This window comes from Lacerta agilis, chromosome 11 (assembly GCF_009819535.1).
Source record: "Lacerta agilis isolate rLacAgi1 chromosome 11, rLacAgi1.pri, whole genome shotgun sequence".
Classification (NCBI taxonomy): domain Eukaryota; kingdom Metazoa; phylum Chordata; class Lepidosauria; order Squamata; family Lacertidae; genus Lacerta; species Lacerta agilis.
Genome location: NC_046322.1, coordinates 49,590,265 through 49,604,830, shown reverse-complemented (window position 1 = coordinate 49,604,830; position 14,566 = coordinate 49,590,265). Strand labels below are relative to the sequence as shown.

The 14,566-nt window shown below is 43.9% G+C and overlaps 1 protein-coding gene across 2 annotated transcripts in view; it reads right to left on the bottom strand.

The window, feature by feature from the left end:
* Window positions 1–14,566, bottom strand: part of CDC42SE2 (CDC42 small effector 2) — an 86,986-nt gene that overhangs the window by 23,786 nt on the left and 48,634 nt on the right. For both annotated transcript variants that reach the window (XM_033163915.1, XM_033163914.1), the window contains exon 2: window positions 11,654–11,965. In XM_033163915.1, coding sequence (XP_033019806.1) covers window positions 11,654–11,707 — 54 coding nt within the window. In that variant the 5' untranslated portion in view covers window positions 11,708–11,965. The remainder of the gene's footprint in view (window positions 1–11,653; window positions 11,966–14,566) is intronic.

Sequence of the window (14,566 nt, the reverse complement as noted above, 5' to 3'; positions counted from 1 at the left end):
AAGAACAGCTTTGTAAGACATGGTGCAGCAACAATCACATCTGGGCATTGGCTTTGCTTGCACAAAGTCACATCGCTCTGGTCTCTGCAGGGGCGGAGGGAGCCAATCTGCCGCCCGGGGCGGCAAACTTGAAAGGCACCCCCCCGCGCATGCGTCATGATGTCACAACGTGCGTGCAGCCTCCTGGGTGGACTGCGCATGTGTGGACATGCGCAGTCCACCCAAGATGGCGGGCGCGATCACCGGCACCGCTTCTGACCGGCACCGGGCCGCGCCACACTGCGTTTTAAGGCTGCAGCGGGTGAACAGCAGCGCCCTTCCATGCGGTGCGGCAACCTTTAAGGCTGCAGCGCATGAACAGCAGCACAGACGCTATGCTGCTGTTCGCGCGTTGCAGCCTTTTAAAAGTTGCCGCGCTCGATCGTGGGGGTGGGGCCCGCCCCTGGGTCTCTACAGCAATTGAGTCTGTTGTGAGTTTGTCTTTTAAACATCGAGGGGAATGGACTCTAAATGGCAAAGTGTGCAGATACAATGAGAGCCAAGAGAATCTTTGACCTACATGTTGCTCTCAAGCTTTCAAACATCTGCGGTCCTTGAAGAACCTATCTAGAGGTCTTCAAGTGCTAGTGCCATCACTGGTACATATTACTGTCTAAAGAACACCAAGAAATCCGAAGTGTAGCATCTGAGTCTAAGGCAGGGAAGTGCTATTGCTTTTCCCAACCACAGCAAGGTATATACAAAACAGCAATTCTAGTTGCAACTGGAAACTTGTCCTGGGCAAGAGATATCCATACTGTTGATATGCAGACAAATTCTAATGGAATTTGTCTGCATATCATTTTGTACTCACAACATTTTGTACTACCTAAGTAGACACACCCTGAAGATGGTCCTCACCCATTTAAGCAACTGGTCCTTTTAAGCAACCATAGGCTTTTCCTGGTGGTCGTTTCTGCAGAAGAAACACTTCGAACAGAGCATGCTGAATTCAGAAATAATATGTGGTCTTCTATCAGTTCTCTTGTTTTGCTCTCAAGTGAAATATTTTTGGCTAAGCAAGGAACTTCATCCCTAACCATCCTGATTTCCACTGACTTAACAGAGACTGCAATGATGCTATCTATAATGATCATACTACAATACTGCTTATCTCCAGTGCAATCAGAGTCCAATTAAAATCCTCATATTACTCCATTATCATTGTGAATGGTCCCCCCCCCCACAATTTGTTAAAACCTTGGATGATGCCAAACTAATCAGAAAATGAAGTGCTCTTATCTTAGGATGAGCAGAAAATACAGCCAAGATGATCAGAGGCTTACAGCACTGGAAGTGCATGATGGGAATGTATAAAAGTTCACGTGGAGAAAGTGGAAAGAGTCTCCCACACTCCGGCTGTCATAATAATAGAATTTTGGGCATTCCCCATTCCCAGCTGCTCCTATGGAAACTGGATATCCTGCTAGCAAGTGGCTGGGGTTGCATTGGCTTATATGCTAATATTGCCAGTGTCCCTTCCTCCTATGGGTTTCTCACCCTGTTTCAGTAGTATTATATGTGCTGCCAAAGTGAGCACAGGTTCTCTCCCTGCTGAGTCCTGTGGCAGCCTTTGCAGTCTCAGAGGATGTGTATCAAGATGTTCTTATGTTGGCATCAGTGGCACCAAATCACTATGCCATGGCATTTTTTACTCTGGGATGGGTGGGACCAAGGCCGTCTTTAACAGATGCGGCGCCTGGGTGCAAATATCCGCCCAGCGCCCCCAAATTACCATGTGTTGGGGTGGCCGTAGCTGCGCACTGCCAGCCATCGGGGGGGGGGGGGGTGGCGCAACTCTCCCCATGCCACTTTGGGAGAGCGATCCCTGCAGCGACTTGGGAGTGAAGTTGCGCCCCTGCCAAGCCTCCTTGGGAGGAGAGCTCAGCTTCTTTCCCAAGCCTCCTCGTGAGGAGAGCGATCCCCGCAAAGGCTTGGGAGGCTTGGGAGGGAAGCTGCGCACCCGCCAGCCATATGGTTGGCGGGGTGCAGCTTCCATCCTAAGCCTCTGCGGGGATCGCTCTCCTCCCGAGGAGGCTTGGGAGGGAAGCTGCATGCCCGCCAGCCTTATGGTTGGTGGGGTGCAGCTGGAAGGCATGCAGGGAAAGGGGAGACCACTGGCAAAGCCACGCAGCTCCCCCACTTGCTGGGGTGCCCCTGAGAGGCTGGTGCCCTGGCGTGATGCACCACTAAGCTCTATGGGAAAGATGGCTCTGGATGGGACGTACCATGTAGCCTTTCGGGAGATCCCATTGGTATGACACTTAGAAATACTTTGGGTAATTAGAGACTAGAAGGGGAAGAAATGGAGGCAGTGAGAGATTTCACTTTCTTGGGTTCCATGATCACTGCAGATGGTGACAGCAGTCACAAAATTAGAAGACGCCTGCTTCTTGGGAGAAAAGCAATGACAAACCTAGACAGCATCGTAAAAAGCAAAGACATCACCTTGCCGACAAAGGTCCGTATAGTTAAAGCTATGGTTTTCCCAGTAGTAATGTACGGAAGTGAGAGCTGGACCATCAAGAAGGCTGATCGCCGTAGAATTGATGCTTTTGAATTATGGTGCTGGAGGAGACTCTTGAGAGTCCCATGGACTGCAAGAAGATCAAACCTATCCATTCTCAAAGAAATCAGCCCTGAGTACTCACTAGAAGGACAGATCCTGAAGTTGAGGCTCCAGTACTTTGGCCACCTCATGAGAAGAGAAGAATCCCTAGAAAAGACCCTGATGTTGGGAAAGATGGAGGGCACAAGGAGAAGGGGACGACAGAGGATGAGATGGTTGGACAGTGTTCTCGAAGCTACTAACATGAGTTTGGCCAAACTGCGGGAGGCAGTGAAGGATAGGCGTGCCTGGCGTGCTCTGGTCCATGGGGTCACGAAGAGTCGGACACGACTGAACGACTGAACAACAACAACAATTAGAGACTGGTTAAGTGGAGGTTTTTGTTTTTTTTAAAAAAAAAAGCAAGCCCCCCTTGCTTTTCAAGCAGATTATTTTAAGAAGTCAGCAACCCTCAATTGTATGGAGATTTTGAAGACTGCAAAAATAGTGTACTGAAATATTTATTGAGACCATGCATTTAAAGATAATTTTGTACGCACAACATTTTAATAGTTAAATTAAAACCAAGACAAACTTGCTTTGTTTCAATGGCGGAGGTGGGGGGGGGGAGAAGAAAACCATAGATTCCATTTGTATTTACATGCTGGTCAGCATTCATCCATTAATAATTTGCTAGAATGTAAGATATTTGAGCAATCAAACACCTTTAATCAGTTGGCAGTCCCACCAATGGCATCTAATGCTGGCTGTGTTTATACCAATACCACGCTGAATAAGATCACAGTTCGAAAGTAGTGACGCTACATGCACAAACATGCCCCTTTGGTGATCTCGCTGAACAGCCAAGTTTGAATCACTGGAAGTGGAGCTTTTACTGGCTGAAGTAATCTCAGAGCATTAAAAAAAAAAAAAAAAGTATGCGGCCCTTTAAACCAGTGTTTCCCAAACTTGGGTCTCTACCTGTTTCCTGGACTACAACTCCCATCATCCCTGACTGCTGGTCCTGTTAGCTAGGGATGATGGAAATTGTAGTCCAAAAACTGCTAGAGACCCAAGTTTGGGAAACACTGCTTTAAAGAGAGATAATACAGCAGAATTCATGTGGGGAGATTAGGAAGGAGACATTAGCCTCAGAAGCCACATCTGAGTTTTGAAATAAATTAACCAGTCAGTGCCCTTAACTGCAATTGACATATACAGTTTTAAATTCTAATTAGAACTGCAGGGGAGGTAGAGGCAAACCAGGATACACACCAATGCAAATTTCTGTCACTAGGTGAATATTAGTTTTGGGACAGGCATGATTTTCATTGGGACTATGGTTGCGGAGATTAAGCCATATTCCCAATCCCAATATCCTCCCTGCAGCTACTATTGCCATTTAAAAATAAATAGACTCATAAATAATGGACATACAGTTAACATCATATCCAGTTTGGTCCTAAATGCTGGACTGCGGTACAGTCGTACCTCGGAAGTCGAACAGAATCCGTTCCGGAAGTCCATTCGACTTCCGAAACGTTCGACTTTCAAAGTGCAGCTTCTGGTTGGCTGCAGGAAGCTCCTGCAGCCAATCAGAAGTTGCGGAAGCCCTGTTAGACATTCAGCTTCCAAAAGAACATTCAAAAACTGGAACAGTCACTGTTTTTGATGGTTCAGGAGCCAGAACATTCAACTCCCAAGGCGTTCGGGAACCAAGGTACAACTGTACTGACACAGTTCTCTGAATTGTATTGTGGAGAATGCTTCGAAACTTGTAAATAACAGGGAGAGAATGCTGCAGGCATAGTTTTGTCCTATCCATCTGAGTAGGGAGCCATTTCCATCTGAGCTCTGTGTATACTAAATTCCAGTGCCCACACATGGTCACAGAGTACATGCTTTCAAATGTTTTAAATGTTAGAAACAAAGTGAATCATTAGCTAAACTGAAATACTGCAAGCTTTAGACAGGAAAAAGTTCTATAAACCATCTGAGAAAGATGTCTGGCCGAGAGAGCTTATTAATATTATTTGCAAATATTTTTATATAGCTCACCTTTCAATTAAAGTATGCATTTGCCGATGACACAGAATTTTTTTAAAAGTAAAGAATTCCAAAATATAGTACTGACAAGTTCAGAGTTTTATGCTACATCTGACCACTGTGCAAGATATAGCTACCAATCGAATTGGTTATTCTTCATTGCAAGTGGAATTGACTTATTCTCAGGGGCAGCAACTACTTCACATATTTTTCACAAAAATTCTTAGAATTGATGCACGGTACCAACAACAGATAACATTCTGCAGTGTTTAATTTACAAGTGCATAAAGTATATCCTAAGTCCAAGCAAATCACTTAGAAATAAATCACAGTAGCCCACTTTTTGAGAGAGAGCTTCAATTGCTATAGAAAACTCAAGCTCTGGAAGTGTATCCAAAAGGGAACAATGGCCACTTGTGCTACAGATGTATTACATACATTAAAATATTCCATGAATGTTTTTTGTCTAAGTAGCAGCCCAATCCTTTCCCCCAAAGTTTCCATTTATCACAAACACACAGCGGTCGATATATGATCTTAATGTCATTTCATTAACTGCCAATGCAATTTTAAGTAAAAAGATTGAAAATATGCATGTGTCTCTCTGTGTGTGCATACGTACAAACACCCACACACCCACTAGATCAGTGCTGTCCAAACTTTTTTCAAAGAGGGCCAAATTTGATGAAGTGAAGGGTCATTGACCTTTTTTTAGGACTGAAGTTGTTGAGGTTTTTTTTTTTTTAGGATTTTACCCCGGGAAATAAACTGCCACAGGGGCCAGATTAAAATGACCAATGGACCGGATTAGGCCCCCAAAATGGACTTTGGACCTGGCTGCACTAGATGTTTCTAAAATAAATGTGAGGCATTTTAACTTTAGTGTGTCCAAGCTGGCTAGTGTCAAATATTCTATAGGTACAGTCATACCTTGGTTCTCAAGCGTAATCCATTCTGGAAGTTCGTTCAACTTCTAAAAACATATGAAAACCAAGGCGCGACTTCTGATTGGCTGCAGAAGCTTCCTGCACTAAATTTGAAGCCATTGGACAAAGCGTTGGACGTTAGGCTTCCAAAAAAAGTTTGTAAACCGGAACACTCACTTCTGGGTTTGCGGCATTCGGGAGCCAAAATGTACGAGTACCAAGGCGTTTGAGAACCAAAGTATGACTGTACAAGGATACATTACACATATTTCATTGGGAAGATGAAATCAGAACTGGTGTGGAGTATATTGCAGTGACTTACAATCAGGAAGTCCCTAGTTCAAAATCTGTCTCTGCCAAGATTTAGCAGAATGATCCTTAGCCTGTGTGCTTTGAACACTCTATAGAGTTCTATAAATGCTAAGCTGTAAACACACACAAAGGCGAACACAAAATGTATGTTCAGTTCAGCAAGGGTGATGCTCCTTGCTGATCTCTCATAAAAATGGGTATATCCTGTATGGGCACGTGTATTGCCAAGACATTGCTAATGCTGTCAGCTTTGAAAGTGCCCAGCACTTGGCAGGGAAAAGACAAAAAATAACGACCAGATTCAGTCCACCTGTCCCTTTCCAGTCCTCTGGCCATCTAACAACAGGGGCAGACCTTGGTAATATACCACCCTGTGCAAGGCCATTTGATACCCTCCCCTAAGGCTGCTTAAGCTGGGCTTTGGGAAGAAGGTGCAGGGCTCTAGCAGGGTCCTAGAGCCATCCTCAGGGGTGTAGGAAGGGGTGGGGGTGCGGTTCGCCCCAGGTGTCATCAGTGAGGGAGGTGACAAAATGGCAAAAATATGAGCTTTAAAAAATTGGGCTCATGAAACGTTTTAGTTCAGTCCAGAAACTTAACGTAACATGGCTGGTGCTAGGCGCCTGCCCACTGCCTTTCCCTCAACCGTCCTACAGCTGAGGGAGAGGCTGCGGAGAGGCTCAATGCAGAGCCCTTGCCTTGGCTCACCCCGCCCCCATGGGTGGCTCGTCTTTCTCTGACTTCATCCCCCTTTATCCCTCCCTCTTGCCCGCCTCCCGTCTTCACGTTGCTTCCATCTTCCCCCTAGTCGTCCCCCTTCCTTTTATTTCTCCCCACCCCCTTCGACGCTCCCCATCCCACATCTCTTTGATCTTCTCTCCCCTTGCCCATCCCACCCCCTCTTTTCTCTGCAGCACGCCCCGTCTGGTTTGCTGGAGGAGAGAAGTCAGAGGGCACCCGCCCCTCCCAGTCAATTGCGGTAAGGGTTGTGTGTGGCTCTCCCTCTTCTGCTCACCTCCTCCTTCTCCTTATCCTGGGCTCCCTGCAACCTTGAGAGCAGCCGCTACAGGGGGTGTGGCCAGGTGGGAGGGGCTGCAAAGGTTTGGAGCTCCCGCCAATGCCCCAGAACAAAGTTGAGCCCCAACCAACGTGCATGACACACCACAGTAGCTACCTATGCTGCTGGCCATCCTATCTCCTTCCAAAAAGCAGTTCCCTGGCTCTGGGAAGGAGGACCTGTCAAAGTCCTCACACCTCCTTGCCAAAGCTGGCCAAGCGCCTACTCAGCTGATCACCCAGTGCACTGTGTGCATTGCCTTAAATCTGCTTCTGCCAACAAGATAGCTGAATAATGCTCACTGCCCTGAGTAATTAAATTAGGAGAGGAAGATGCAAGCGTAGAACAGGAGAGCAGGATCCTACCACCCTGCCCCATTATCTGCTCCAGGGGCACCAAAATCCCAGTCTGCTGTTTATTTCTTCCTAGAAGATGGGCGGTGAACAGGTGAAGAAGCTTTCTTACTGTCCACATACAGTATAGTCTCTTTTGCATCATCACCTCTGTTCCGAAAAAAAATGCTGCCATTCTGTATAATATCGATTTCACAACAATTACAATTCTCGCGTTGCCAACCAAGACCTTTGTCTCGTTAAGTTATACGTAGCCCAAGAAAGAAAATAACTTTCCATGATGGAGAGCAGCAACAACCAAAATAGACATAAAATCCGACAAGGACAAGAAGAAAATAAGGACAGAATAAATACCACACACAGGAAAATAAAAATACTGATCTTCACTGGCAGACTTATAAATTTTTAAATGTGTTAACACGAATAGAAGTTGAAAATATTGCAGCTGTTGTAGAAGAGATTATTATTACAATTGGAATGTAATTAAATTAAATAAGAGTTTGGAAGCAGAATTAAAGTAAATTATCAAACCTTCAATTCTAGCATGCAGGGAGGGGGGCACCTAAATTATGTAACTGGGTGTTTCATTGATTGATATTGGAAGTGATACTATAATTTGGTATTGATACAATGAGGCGTATATTGGATTATTGTTATTGAAAACTAATTAAAAAAATACTAAAAAGAAGGAAAATGACTTTCAATATTTTTGTAGCTCCCAAAATAAAATAAAAATGTGGAAAATGTTTTTGGATTTTTTTCTCAGAAAGCTTTCGTAAATTACATATGCACATTTACTCATATTCAAGCCCTCTGTTTTGAAACTTTAGAAGTTAATAGAAGACAATGAGCCTAAGAATTAATCTGCACTTTCCTGAAACAAGCAAGGAAAGAAGTAGTTTGCCCAGCTCTTATGGAACACAACACCTCCAGAATTTTTATGTTGCGGATCTGTTTGTGTTCAGTTACGTGGCTGTCCGAAAGCATTATCAAGTAATAAAGCCCTAGAAGGACAGCACATTTAAATCAGCCCAAAGAGTTCAAAATTGTCACTTAACTTTTAATGATCTAGTAACTCCCCATTCTGGCATCTAAGGAATGAAGTGCTCCCAAAATTCTGTTCATTAAAGCTGGCATTTGGTCATTTTTATAGTGTGAACTGTGGAGGAGTAACTTGCTCACAGTCAAATATTAGCATCATTTATCAGAATATTCCTTTGTCATGATCCTCAAAATTGCATTCTCTGACAGTTGCAGCAGCAGTGTAGCTGAGGTTTCCGTTTTTGCAAAGGTTTGAAATTTTCAAAAAAAACTGAAGTCCGTCTAGACCGGCTTTTCTCAACCTTGGATCCCCAGATGTTTTTGGCCTACAACGCCCATCATCTCTGACACCGACCCTGCTACCTAGGGATGATGGGAGTTGTAGGCCAAAAACATCTGGGGACCCAAGGTTGAGAAAGGCTGGTCTAGCTAGTGTCTGAATGTAACCATTCACATTATGATTTCAAGTACTTTACAGTCCCTATTTTGCCTTCTGTATGTTTTCATCCAAGGCATAGTACCCACACATCTAAGTTTCCTAAAGGAGCATCTCCACCCCCCCATCGTTCTGCCCAGCCACTGAGATCCAGCTCCGAGGGCCTTCTGGTGGTTCCCTCCCTGCATGAAGGAAGGTTACAGGGAACCTGGCAGAGGGCCTTCTTGGTGGTGGTGCCTGCCCTGTGAAACGCCCTCCCATTGGATGTCAAGGAAACAAACAACTATCTGACTTTTAGAAGACATCTGAAGGCAGCCCTGCTTAGGGAAGTTTTTAATGTTTGAAGTTTTATTCTGTTTAATATTCTGTTGGAAGCCGCCCAGAGTGGTTGGGGAAACCCACCAGATGGGCTGGGTATAAATTTATTATTATTATTAATTACTACTACTACTATTTAACCTGCACATTCAATGAGGGGACATGGCAGCTAAGGGTTACATCATCCTTCCTATGTATTAAAATCTGCCTCAGAGCTCATCCCGCTTCTCCCATGCCTAGAAAGCTATTTTCTGCCATGCTTTTTAGGCCTGGGTCTGAGGGTCTTACATTTGCCCTGCAGTTTCCCCCCTGGAAAACTCCTGCTTTACTGCTGAATCGGAACAAACAGCAATCTGCGGAAAAGCCAGCTGCTGTTTGGCCTGATTCAGTGGTAAACTGTGGGTTTTCTCAGGGGGGGGGGTGAGGCAAACAGAGATGCAGTTGAACCCTCAGAGACCTTCACTGGTCCCACTGCCAGAGGAAGGTGGTAGCTGGAGAGACAGCCTTTTTAGTGGTGGCACCATGCTCCTCAGTCTCTCTCCTCAGGCCATTTGCCAGATGTGGTCTGGCATCTTTTCAGCTCCAGATGAACAAAGAAGAAGAAAGAAGAAGAAGAAGAAGAAGAAGAAGAAGAAGAAGAAGAAGAAGAAGAAGAAGTGGTAGTAGTTTATTATTTATACCCCGTCCATCTGGCTGGGTTTCCCCAGCCACTCTATGCAGCTCCGACCAGAATATTAAAAACACGATAAAAAACACACTTTTAAGGGAATGAATTAATTCAATACATTGATTGTTACTGCTGTTTTCTTTATGTATTGTATTGTTTTCAGTGCTTTTTTCCCCTAAAAAAAAAGTTTAGGGGTGCTCTCATTTTGACTCAAGAAAATCACTATTTTATAGTTCAAATTGGGAAAAATAAATACAGTAAATGGACAAAAATAAAAAAGATTCACAAAATGTTTAGGGGTATGCGTACCCCTGCACCACCCCAGGAAAAAAGCACTGATTATTTTTATTTTTTTAAAAAAACATTTTTCATTTCTACCACACCTTTAAAATCAGTTGATTTTAACTCTGCTCCTTGCTGATAAGTGTTGTTTGCTGCATTTTTCATTCACGTTTATTATTTTATTGCCTGATTGTCATGGGGTTGTAATTCAGCTGTGCAAGCAGAACAAATTCCCCATGCGCAACAGAACTGCTGCTCCCTATCCTTACCCCGCCCTATCCCCCAATCTGTTGCAGAGGATTGGGGAAGATTTGGGGGCCCACAGGATGAAAAGATATTCGACTGTGCTCACAGAAGTTGTTCTGTCTATGTAACAACTTAGTTGCACTCAGCCCATGTATTTTAACTTTCTTCCAAGGGAACTCTGTGTGTCTTTTAAAGAGCAAAGTATAAATACTAGAAATAACATTTAGTTTGTGAATCACATAGCAAGCACCTCTGTTCTGGCATTAAGATATGTAAGCCTGTATGTTTCTCTCCCCCCCCCCCCGGTTGCTATGTCAGATGAGTATTCAGCCACTGTCAAGCTTGATATGGACTAGTTTAACAGCACAATATGCACTATGCAAATCTGGTATATATACTGTAATATAATAGTATTTAGAACTTCGTATCTGGCATTAGAGCAAGAGATGAAACATGCCTTTGCCTGAGAGGCATATTTGTAATATGTGCTCCTTTTCTTAAATACAAATTATTATAAGCCAGCATCTAGGAGGCATAAAGGGAAAATAGGTAAAGTTGAAGGGTACAGTGGTACCCCAGGTTACGTATGTAATCCATTTCGTGTTACAGCACGTAACCCGAAAAGGACGTAACCTGAACAATTCGTTTTGTGCATGCGCAGACCGAAACCCCCCGAAAAAAACGCTCTCTGCATGCAACCAAAAATTACGCAACCCGGAGTGTACGTAACCCAAGGTACGACTGTACTTGTTTATATATAACATTCAGATTATATATGGGGTGTGTGGGGGGGTTATCTACATGCACTAAACCAAGGGTCAGCAAACTTTTTCAGCAGGGATGCCGGTCCACTGTCCCTCAGACCATGTGGTGGGCCAGACTATATTTTTTTTTAAAAAAATGAACAAATTCCTATGTACCACAAATAACCCAGAGATGCATTTTAAATAAAGGGACACATTCTACTAATGTAAAAACATGCTGATTCCCGAGCCGTATTGAAAAGGCGATTGGGCCGCATCCGGCCCCCGGGCCTTAGTTTGGGGACCCCTGCACTAAACGATATTTTCAAATCAGAACTACAGTATGAGTGGGAAAAGGTGTGGCTGCTGTACGTTTGTCACTTGTCACATCAGAGACTGATTTGAGTCCAACAAGATGCATCAATGGATCTTAGGAATAGCCGTTGTCAACGCTATATTGGACAAAAGTCAACAAGTTTGACTGCTTCTACAATGGTGACCAAAACAAACCACTGCATTTGAGTAGATGCTTCTACAATGCAGCAGAGACCTCTGGAGAGCCCACATACGAAAATGCACAAGAAAAAGTGAATGGAACCAACATTACCGAACCATGAAAAGCAATGAAAAATTCATACTTACAGGCTGCGGCTGTTCTGCAATACAGCAGTTGAAACACAACCAGAACTCACTCATTTTTGCTACCAGTTCAAAGTGCAAATACAGAGGTTAGGAGCAAGAGATAAAGCTCCAAATCTGTGAGATGGTATCTCCTCTTAGTACTTAGTCAATGTGCACAGTTCCCACAGAGGGTAAATAAAAATCCGTCTTTTAAACTTTCCCCTGCAGTTCGAGTTGGCACCAGAGTAGCTGCTTTCTCTTTCTTTTCCCTCTCAAGATATTGGGCCCGGCATTACAGAAAACGATGTTCTACTCCAGCTTCCAAATGGTAACCTGGGAAAAGAAAAAGTAAAAATAAAATACACAGTTCTTGTTACATGGTTTCTAAAACAACTGGTTTAACACCTGTTGCTTGGTACTTAGAACCTATTGGGTTCGAGAACTTTCTAGGTTCTACAACATGATACACCAGACACAATTCAATATGAAAAAGAATCCACAAAATAAATCTCAAAATACAGAGAACCAGAGTACGAACACTATATTACCTTTCTTCCCCTCCCATAAGTATTAAGGGCTTAACAGTACCTCCCCTGTCGCCGCCGCCACCCGAACCCACAGAAATATTCCATATGAATTGTATTGCATTGTGACAAGGGAAATGAAGTCCTCCTCCAGCTTTAAAAATATTCCTTTTTTCTTAACACAATTAAGGTACTGACAGAGTTCCCCCTCCACACCACCATTGTTTGTTCATACCGCAAGCTCATTAAATAACCCAGCCTTGTTTAAGTGTGTTTCAACAACCTGGTTGGTGTCCGCATGCTGCCAGAAGCGCGTAATTTACTACTGCTATCCTGCTGCTTTAAGTAATAGTGTTTTTTCCCAGAATGGAAAATAATATTTGAAGTATGCGCTGTTACCTTAAAAGGTTTTAAGCTCCTGGAGCGGAAAAACTGAGACGCACAAAATTCCACCCATTCTTTTGTGAAACTGAAGAGCTAGTTAATCTCTAACCTGGAACTATATAGCTGTTATACTTTGAAAGGGCAATGAAGCATTATGCTAGTGCTCTTACTTTGGTCATTTGGCATGCTACCTATTTTCCCAGCCTTACCTTGTATATCAAGGTCAAAATATATTACGCAGAAGATAGAGAACGCCGATTGCACCATTGTGAGCCCTTTGTGAAATTCATATAATCTCGTGCTTCCTCTTAATGCTGAATTTGGGTGGTCCTATACTTATCAGTTTGGAACCAAATGGGCCATAAAAAAAACAGAGATAACCCATTCTGCATACAAAGTGAGCTCCCCAGGTATGCAGAAGTATATTAGTTTGCAAATTAAAAATGTAAGAAAGGGGGGGGGGGAATAGCCAGATCAAGACCTATGTTCATTGCCTTCCAGCACCTGCTATGAAATTTTGTGGCAATTATTCCTTTAGCATTATATAGCACAGTGGTGGAAAGTTTCAGGATGGTGGGAAAGAACGAAAAAATTATCTCTCCCCCCCCCCACTTCCAAAACCTCTCTCCCATCTTCCCTAAGCATCTAAATCAGGGGTCAGCAAACTTTTTCAGCAGGGGGCGGGTCCACTGTCGCTCAGATCTTGTGGGGGGCCGGACTATATTTTTTTTTGGGGGGGGGGGAATGAACGAATTCCTATGTCCCACAAATAACCCAGAAATGCATTTTAAATAAAAGCACACATTCTACTCATGTAAAAACACCAGGCAGGCCCCACAAATAACCCAGAGATGCATTTTAAATAAAAGGACACATTCTACTCATGTAAAAACACGCTGATTCCCAGACCGTCAGTGGGCTGGATTTAGAAGGTGACTGGGCCACATCTGGCCCCCAGGCCTTAGTTTGGGGACCCCTGATCTAAATAGTGCTGCAAGGCTCCTACTAGAGATTGAGATAAACATCATTTTGTTGGGGGGGGGTCTCCTCTTGAATTCTGGTGTTAAAAGTAAGGACAAGTGTAATCTCTCTTGTGGGCGAGTTCATTAGGACAAGCTGTAAACTACTGTCATAATCAGTCTACCATTGATATTTGAAGCATAAAAATGCAAGTCATTTACAAAACAAATATACACAGAAACACCACAAGGACCTCAGTAGCCGCCCATGACATTTAACAAAATGGACTCTTTTGTAGAAGATTCTCAATACCGTCTTTTAATAGTTTTGTCTGCTGACAGAATAACAGACAAAAGTTATTTTAAGCAATGTTGAAACATTATAACTCAACTGTGTGACTGGATGATAAGAAGAAGAAGAAGATGAAGAGTTTGGATTTGATATCCCACTTTATCACTACCCTAAGGAACCTCAAAGCAGCTAACAAACTCCTTTCCCTTCCTCCCCCACAACAAACACTCTCTGAGGTGAGTGGGGCTGAGAGACTTCAAAGAAGTGTGACTAGCCCAAGGTCACCCAGCAGCTGCATGTGGAGGAGCGGAGATGCGAACCCGATTCACCAGATTACGAGTCTAGCTCTTAACTACTACACCACACTGGCACACCACACTGATACAGACCTAAAAAACAAGGTCCATTGTTAGTGGTCCCTGGACTTGGAACTAGCCCATGACCTGGATTTAGACTTTGATCTAGATCTAGAATGTGATCTCGACTAAGATTTTGGATCTAGCTGGTTCTTTTCTCCTTGATTCTTTTTCAGAAGGCATAAGATTGATAGTGACCGCAAAGGATTGTTTGGTCAAATGGGGTGCCGGTGACCTGTAGCAGGAGTAGTAGTGTTGCCCTCCATAGTTTAAGGAAGGCAGGGGGCAATTTGTGGTTAAACCACTGTGCCGCTTGGGCTTGCCGATCGGAAGGTCGGCGGTTCAAATCCTCGCGACGTGGTGAGCTCCCGTTGCTCGGTCCCTGCTCCTGCCCACCTAGCAGTTCGAAAGCACATCAA